Genomic DNA, 9138 nt, shown 5'->3' on the forward strand with positions numbered 1-9138 from the left:
AACTAATCAATTTATGTTGTTTTAAGATGGAAGAAACTTCTCTTTAATCTCGTACCTTAAATCAATGAGTGACAAATCACACAATATATAGCCTAAGGGCATATGAATGGAGCCACATCCCAGGAATCTTTCTTCCTGAAGTGGGAGGTGTTTAGCTAGAGGGATTGAACTTAGAAATGGGTGTTGTCGGTCCATATGTTAGAGCTGAAGTTTGAAGTAAAAAGAGGTCACTGAGTATAAATGGATTGTCTAATTCAGCAACCATAAGCTTATTGCTGACCAAACAAATACAAAATTCTGATTCACATTCGAACTTATTGATGCTTTCAACCACAAAAGTTCCAAGATTGATGAATGGCACAAGAATATTGCCAAAATAATATGCTTACAAGTAATTTTATTGCATCTTTGTTCTCCATAACTTATGCCGGGCTGAATTGTCGGATCATCATAACCCATTTGCATTACAGCACGAGTTTTAATAGACACGAGCTTTAGGTGGGAATGACTCAACTTCATCATCTAATGTGTTCATGTGAACTGGCCGGTAATCCAGTCTCACCTTCTCATTCTCCCAAAAACTGCAAATCAATGTAAAAATAGTGAACAATAGAATAATGCTGCAATTTAGTGATTTGCATTCTTCGTATAGTCTAGAAAATCACTGATAACATAGAATAAATGATTATCGGTAGCAAGAGTAATTGTTCTTCTATTCACTCTGCCAATACCAATAATAAAATTCTAGTTTTGATCATATCAGATGCATGTCACTAACTCTCTACAATGAAACATAAATACCATGGAGAGCCCTAAACTTTATGGTCTTCACTGCAAGAAACATTCTACAGCAAGCATTGATACAGAAATGCCTCGCCTAAACTACCTTTTTCTTTTAAGTGACTAAGGTTCATATTCTAAATAAAACTAAATAGCTTAAAAGTCCAAATGTTATAAAACTAGAAGTACGGATTATACTAGATTGTTAATAACAGAAAGCTGTTCTTAATTCAAATACACCTGTCAATAAATTCCGAACCCCCCCCCCCTTTTTTCTTTTAAGTGACTATGATACATATTTTAAATAGAACTCAATAGCCTAAAAGTCCAAACATTATAAAACTATAAATATGGATATCACTAGGTTTCTCAATAACAGGAAGCTGTTCTCAACTCAAGTGCACCTGTCAATTAATACTGAACACCCCACCCCCCCAAAAAAACAGCACGACATAAACCAATCTACATGTTCACATTGTATTCTTCCAAGGGAAAGAGATCATACCCCAATGTGTGTTTCATCCAGTTCTCATCATCTCTTTTCTGCCAAGTAACAGCAAAAGGAAACCTTATTGTACCAAAACTAAGCAAAGAGGACAAAACCAAACTAAAGAAAGGTAAAAAAAACTAACCGTAAAATCTTCACGAGCATGTGCTCCTCTGCTCTCTTTCCTAGCTTCAGCGGAGTGCATGGTGATACAGGCATTTATCAAAAGATTTTCCAACTCGATAGATTCTATCAAATCAGAGTTCCTGCAAAACATTTTAAAAGTGAAGTTTATGAAACAAACTGAAACTGAAAGAATTATTAGGTCACCAACATCTTAAGTCCCCACAATCTTACCATATTAAACTGCGATCCTTCAACTTAACATCATGGAAGCTTTCCCATGTCTTATCAATTAACTGACAACCTATAAAAAGTCCAAAGAAAAAAATAGGATTTCCCAAGTGTCAACTAAATATTAAAAGGTATACTGGTTCCAGTGAGTAGGAACCTCACGAGCAACATAAAGCCAAACTAAATTTGCCTGCAAAAAGAACAAACAGAAGACCAAAAGGCAAGAAGAGGACACAAGACGGAGAAAATGAAAGGGGCAAATGGCACACCTTCCTCTAGTGTTTCCTGTGTGCGGAAAACAGCAGCATTGTTTTGCATTACTCGTTGCATATTTAATCGAATGTTTGAAGTTGGAAGAGAACCATTAGAATTTCTTATTTTGTCTAACCATGCAATTGTTCTCTCACCAGCATCCTTTTCCAAAGGTTTCTGCTTCTGCCCTGAAAATAACTAGTAAATGAATCAACATTCAGGCATAAATGGAAAAGCTATTTATGTGTTAAGGATTGCAACACAGCTTGCCTGGCCTTTGGATCTCTGCAACTCGGTTTGCACAAGCCCGACCAAAGACGACAATGTCAAGAAGGGAATTTGCACCCAACCGATTAGCACCATGAACTGATGCACAGGCTGCCTCTCCAGCAGCCATCAGTCCAGGAACCACAGAATCTGGATCACTGCCTCTGATAGTAACTACCTGCAAAGCAAAGCAAAATTATTTATGTTAAATGAGCCTGAAAAATAGCAAAAGATATACACAATTTTTTAAGAACCTGATTGTTGCATTTTTCATTTTCAGATAGTATTACACGTCATTCATATTTTAAATACGTTTAATAGTTAAAAGATCATACAGACATATATCAACATGCTTTTGTTTTGTTTATATCTAAAATAACACAATTGTTGTGTGTATCTAAAATGAATAACACAATTAAGTTCCAGTAAACTTCTAGAATTACATCCTAGTATATCAACATTATGTGCATTGAACATTCACACCTCTCCATGATGATTTGTTGGAATTCCACCCATGTTATAATGTACAGTAGGCAAGACTGGGATGGGCTCCTTTGTAACATCCACACCAGCAAAAATGGCAGCAGTCTCAGAGATACCTGGAAGCCTCTCCTTAAGCACCTCTGGAGGCAAGTGATTCAAGTGGAGATAGATATGATCCTTCAAAGGTCCTATTGGATATAAGTATCACAGTTAATAACTCAAGTTCAAATAATCTTGCATGTAACTAGTAACTGTCTGCATCACACAAACCTAGAAACAAACCTATATTTCTTACAATGGGCACCTACAAGAACGGGTGCAAAAAGAACATCTAAACCTTCATAGAACAAGGTCTAAACAATCATATGAAACGAACAAGAGAAAAAAAAAAAAAAAAGAAACCAGATATCTACTCTAAACCACAGGCACCATACTGCAATACCTCACTGCACATCTGGCAACCCCGCCTAAAGGAACAAAAACACAGATAACACTGGATACTGGAAAATAGAAATGTCAGTAATAATAAGATAATCATACCTACACCACGACCTTCCCTGATTTCCATGGTCATAGATCTCGAAACAACATCCCTTGAAGCAAGATCCTTGGCTGTAGGAGCATACCGTTCCATAAAGCGTTCACCTTCACTATTTCTAAGGATGCCACCTTCACCACGAGACCCTGCAAATTGTAGATGCAAATTAGAAAAGAACCCACTCAACTTCAACCAATTAAGTGGTGCAGTAAAACTAAATTAAAAAAGGAAAGGTATAATAAATATCTATATGATGTAACCCAAAAATCAACCATAATGCTGCTCTCAGTAAGAAGTTGAATACGCACAAACCTTCAGTAATGAGGCACCCAGCCCCATAGATTCCAGTTGGATGGAACTGCACAAACTCCAAATCCTGTAGGAAGCATAAATAAAATTGGATAAAAACAAAGGCAAAGAGATAGAAGATTAAGAAATAAGAAAAAGGTTGCAGCAACACAGAAAAGAAACCTGGAGGGGAAGCCCAGCACGTGCAACCATAGCATTGCCATCACCAGTGCATGTGTGAGCTGAAGTTGCAGAAAAGTAGGCTCTACCATATCCCTGAAAGAAACAGACAACACACACAAAGGTCCTTCAATTCATTTTGATCATTCATTTTGAAAAAATAAAAAATAGATCAGGAATGCACATATACCCCAGTGGCCAGAATTGTTGAAGAAGCCTGGAAGCGATGTAGTGTTCCGTCCTCCATGTTTAAAGCTATCACTCCCTGGCAGCTTCCTGCACAAATCATAAATAATCAAAGTTATCCATGTTACACTACAAACAAGGGTAAAACAGAAAATGGAGAAGGTGACATGCTCATCAAAATTAAGAGAACAAATAAAGCTCAAAATTATGGACAGCTAAACAATAACAAGGGATGCAAATGAAAGTAATATGATTTACATTGATGAGGACTTAAATTCCCTACATGAACCTACCATTGCTGTTCATCAATAGATCCAAAGCAAAATATTCCACAAAGAATTGGGTATTATGTTTCATAGCTTGGCCATAGAGAGTGTGCAGTAGAGCATGCCCTGTTCGATCAGCAGCACATGCACAACGATAAGCCTGTCCACCTGGTCAAGATAGAAAATGCCGAGCTAAAATCAGAATTCTATCACCAAGCACAACAATCAAATTTATGTACTTATACCTTTTCCAAAGTCAAGGCTTTGACCACCAAATGCTCTCTGATATATTTTCCCATCTTCTGTTCGAGAAAAAGGCAGCCCATAATTCTCGAGTTCAATCACGGCTTTTGGTGCCTCCCTGCACATATATTGAATTGCATCCTGATCACCTACAATCATACACCCTCTTTTTGTTATAACAAGGAAACAGATTGTTAAAAAGGTAGTCACAGCACTACAGACATACAAGTAAAATAGGTAGTTTACTGCAACATAAAAATGCATGCCCAGCATGGTTCTTCTGCCTTTAGCTTCAGCCAAATTACTTTGGCACAATCAACTAATATCAGTATTTTGAATAGAGTTCAAAGGGGGGAGTAGGAGTCAACAAATGTGGAAACCACTTCAAGAATGCAAGGAAATATAATAAACTACATCAGGCAAGACTGAAGTGTACTTAAGGGGGAACATGTACTTTTCGTAGAAAAGAGAAAGCTGATAAAAAAATAAACTATTCTTACAGAAACAAAGATCAAGTAGAAGCATAAGCTTAATTCCATGTAACAACTAAAACCACAAGAGATACAAGTTCAAACAAATCATATACCTAACCAATCACTTCCTTTAACTGTGTCATACATGTGCCATCGCCAGTCATCTTCAGTCATATTTCCCAAAGCAGCATTTATGCCACCCTAAACAGAAAAGTCCAGACAGATAAATGAGACAATAATCTTTCAATGGAATGGAAAACAAACAGCATCACTAACAAAACCTTTCTACAGACTGTGCTTTAGACATGTAAATAAACAATGGATCCGTTTTATCAGAATGATCCACTTTTAAAATGAAAACGAAATACTTAAAAAAAAAATTGTAGAAGTGCATTATATCTTATAAAACACATCAATATAAGAAATTTACATAAACATGTATTGCACTTTAAAATGCAAAAGAAACAAATAGATCATAATAATAAAAAGTTTAGGAGTGGCAATTTATAGTATTTGAAGAACTTTAAAAGGAAAATCATGGTTATGATAATAAAAATGCTTTTGGTATAATTCATGTTTGTTCAGTCTTAGTTGGACAAGAGAAATTTAAATACCCATGTATTACACTTCAAAGTGCAAAAGACACTATATTCAAGAAAAATGCAAAAGACACAAATGGATCATAATATGGAAAGTGTAAGAGTGGCAATTTATGATATTTGAAGAAGTTTTAAAAAATTCATATTTGAGGTAGTAAAAATTATTTTGGTGAACTTCACGTTTGTGCAGTCTCTCTTCTTCTTCTTCTTCTTCTTCTTCTTCTTTTTTTTCTTTTGAACATGTTTGTTCGGTCTTAGTTGGACAAGGAGAACATCAGTTATTGTGCAACACAGACATCTGTGATAAGAAAGGGAACAATAGCAAAGAGACAAGTACTATGTACAGAAACCACTAAACTGTAGAACCAATATGCCCATAAAATCAAGAATGATGAATCCCATTTATCTATAGCCACTGTAACACAAGCATGCCCTGAATAATAGAAACAGCATAACTCATAATCATGAACACCATATAGTCTAAAAACCTGAGCCGCAACAGTATGTGAACGAGTTGGGAAAAGCTTAGTTATGCAAGCAGTATTAAATCCATGCTCTGAAAGACCAATGGCTGCTCTCAGCCCCGCACCACCAGCACCAACCACAACTGCATCATACGTATGATCCACTATTGTATAAGGGGACCCCTGCAATGATCGCAAATGTCCATCACCAAAATACTTCTGGTTCAGTTTTTTTTTCTTTTAATAAATATATAAATTCTATAAAACATTCCCAACCAATCAGAAGAAAGAAAAAGATAATACTTAGCAAAAAATCGAAAATATATGCATTTTACATAACATCAGCTAAAGTAATCAACATGGGCAGAAAACGGAACTTATCCCATTAGAAAAAGATGTTAACTAAGATCAAGTTCCAGATGGTATTTGTTTCTACTGTATATTAGGGAAGTCAACTGAATCGAGCTAAAATTAAAGATGATTTAAGAAAATAATGCGTAGATTCTATGGATTCTTTTCCTTGGACAACTTTCTCAGCAGCCAAACAGTACAAACACTAAAACGATTCAAATTACATATAGGTAAAACTAATCAGAATCTACCCGAAAAAAACCCAGCAATCGTTGGGAAAACGAGAATATAAAAACAAAGCAGGAATTGATTTTGAAAGCAGAAAAGAAACAGAAATTAAAAGCGGAACAAAGAGCTCAAAAACCCTAGAAAAGAAAGAAGCATACAGCATGAGTGGAGAAGAAACTGGAAATGTTAGATCTAAGAGAGTTAGCGGCAACTGATCTGTTGGAATATGGAACTCGAAGGCTACGAGAAACGCAGCGCCACATCTCCGCCTACTTTGTTGGATGCTTTTTTCCCTTTTGCGAGTTGTGGATATTGGAAGGCGTGTGGTTAATTTTGTTTATGTATATATATATTTGCTGAGAATAGTTACTGCCTGGAGGAGGGAAGAGAGCAAAAATGATGGCGGCGTAGTTGGAAAGGGTATAATAGCTCATTTGACGCAGTATGCCGTTACACTTACCCTTTGTTTTTCAAGATAACTACCGTAATGCCATTTCTTTTGCATTCTATGAATTTTTTTGAGGAATTATAATTAGTTTTTAATGTATTTTTATCTTAATCTTTTTTGTTTTATTATAATTATATTTAAAAAATAAATTTTAATTATTTAATTAAATTATTGAATTCTTTTAGTAATCTTAAATTTTATATTAACGTATAAATATATTTATACAAATGTAATTAAAATATATTTATATAATATTATATATAAAAAATTATTTAAAAACAAAACAAAAACAATATATCCATGAAAAGTAAAAGTATCACGAGATCTAGCGTCAAACTATGAAACCAATTTTTATTGGGGGAGGGGAACATTTTAATTTTTGAAATATGCCAAATTTTATATCAAATTTATATATTTTTATCTCAACAGTTTTTTAATTTAGTAGCAATATAATAAATTAAGTTTGATCTAAAGTAATTTTATTTTTTTCCCACTAATTATAGAAAAATCATATGTTCTTATAATTAATTTTAAATAAATGTTATACTATAACAGTATAAGGTTATAAAAAAAAGCCATGCTCACATTAACTTTTTTTGACACATAACATTCTTCATTTGAAGCACTTATTTACAATTTGGATAAATTACTCTTTTGCTTCATGCCTTCTAATTTTTTCTAAGTTATTTTATGCCTTTTGTTTAATTCTTTTCTTTATAATTTTATATATGTTAAATATAAAGTTAATTTTAAATAAATTATCTCATTATTTTAAGATTTTACTTGATTGAATTAACCTTTAATGTTATAATATTAAAATTAATGAATATCAAATTGTTAAGCTCAGAATATAGTTAAAAAAAAGTCACATATTAATAATATTTATCAGATTAAATTTATATTTCTTTTTATAATATAATAAGATTTAATTACATTCCTTGATTAAATAGAGCAAAGAAAAATATAAAATTAAAATAAATCAAATATTGACAATTTTAACATTAAAACAAATTAATTTAACAATATATATAATAAATAACCAATAAGAATTTATTAATAATATTATTTAAATTTTAATGTATTAATATTAATATTTAAATTATGATAATTTTTTTGTATTATTTTTAAAATTGAATATTTTGTAATTATATTATGTTTTTAATTAATTAATATTTTTTGAAGAAATCTATTAAAAATTAAACAAAAATTAATATTATAAAATTATAAAATTTAATATATACAAGCTATGAGATGAAATAATATTCGCACCCTAATTTTATGATGTTAAACCATTTACGATGAAACATTTTATGTTGATAAATTATTCCTTTTATGCAAGTCGGTATCAATTACGGGTGCTCTTCATGGACTGCAAAAACTTTAATTTAAGAATGTTATTAGAAATCATTTCTCAAATTAAATTAATTAGCAAACGAATAATAAAAAACAACATTTTGCAGATGCTTTAGGATTAATGTTAAAAAATATATATGATTTAGCATAATTGTTGCTGTTAGAAAATTAAAAGTGGTTTTCAAACAAAATCAAATGTCTACACTAAAATGAATATTATTAGATCTTTTGAAATGATGATTAAGTAAATTAGTTGTATTTTAAAAATATATAAATATGCCATGAGAGTTAATTTTTAAAATTTTATATAAATTTAAAAATAAAAATTTTCCTTCTAACAATTATTTTATTTTAATAATTTTAGAATTTATTCTAAAATAATGGTTTACATTTAAAAAAAATTCTAAAACATAATTTATACCTATTATATAAATATGTAAAAATACAATTATTTAAATGAATATAAAAGATGACACTGAAATGCCAAAATAAGTTTAGATGTATGAATAAAGTAATCTCGATTTTGAAAAAAAAATAAAAGAAAACACTTCATCTAAAATGCCAATCATTTTCTTATGAATTATTTGATTTATCAAAGATTATTAGGAATAAGTTGAATAGTATTTAGTACCGAAAGCCGAGGCTGTTTTTTGTTGTTTGACTAATAAGGCAAAAGGTCAAGGGTGGAAAGCTGATGTTTTGCAGGTTTAGCGTCGGTCCATTATTCTTTTTTGTATGCATAAGTTAACTTTCATCAATCTTATAGTGATGGTAATTATATTAGATATTAATTGATGAAAAAGGAAAGTTTAAACCAAGTTGCGTGGGGGATAAGCATTGATCCATGATCCAAATGGTTCCACGTAGGAGAAACAAAGAGAGACAGGCGCTGGTGCAT

At 32.1% G+C, this 9138-nt stretch overlaps 1 protein-coding gene across 1 annotated transcript; it reads right to left on the bottom strand.

Moving 5' to 3' along the window:
- Positions 1 to 231: 231 nt before the first annotated feature.
- LOC107926744 (succinate dehydrogenase [ubiquinone] flavoprotein subunit, mitochondrial) lies at positions 232 to 6949 on the bottom strand. Its single transcript, XM_016857666.2, has 16 exons — positions 6598 to 6949; positions 5885 to 6043; positions 4911 to 4998; positions 4327 to 4473; positions 4109 to 4249; positions 3820 to 3905; positions 3633 to 3725; positions 3474 to 3537; positions 3164 to 3307; positions 2624 to 2811; positions 2144 to 2318; positions 1891 to 2061; positions 1625 to 1694; positions 1413 to 1533; positions 1286 to 1323; positions 232 to 581 (listed from the first exon to the last, which is right to left on the bottom strand). Exons 1-16 carry the CDS (start codon positions 6700 to 6702, stop codon positions 479 to 481), a joined length of 1893 nt encoding a protein of 630 aa, XP_016713155.1. The 5' UTR covers positions 6703 to 6949; the 3' UTR covers positions 232 to 478.
- Positions 6950 to 9138: the final 2189 nt, after the last annotated feature.

This window comes from Gossypium hirsutum, chromosome A12, assembly GCF_007990345.1.
Source record: "Gossypium hirsutum isolate 1008001.06 chromosome A12, Gossypium_hirsutum_v2.1, whole genome shotgun sequence".
Classification (NCBI taxonomy): Eukaryota; Viridiplantae; Streptophyta; class Magnoliopsida; order Malvales; family Malvaceae; genus Gossypium; species Gossypium hirsutum.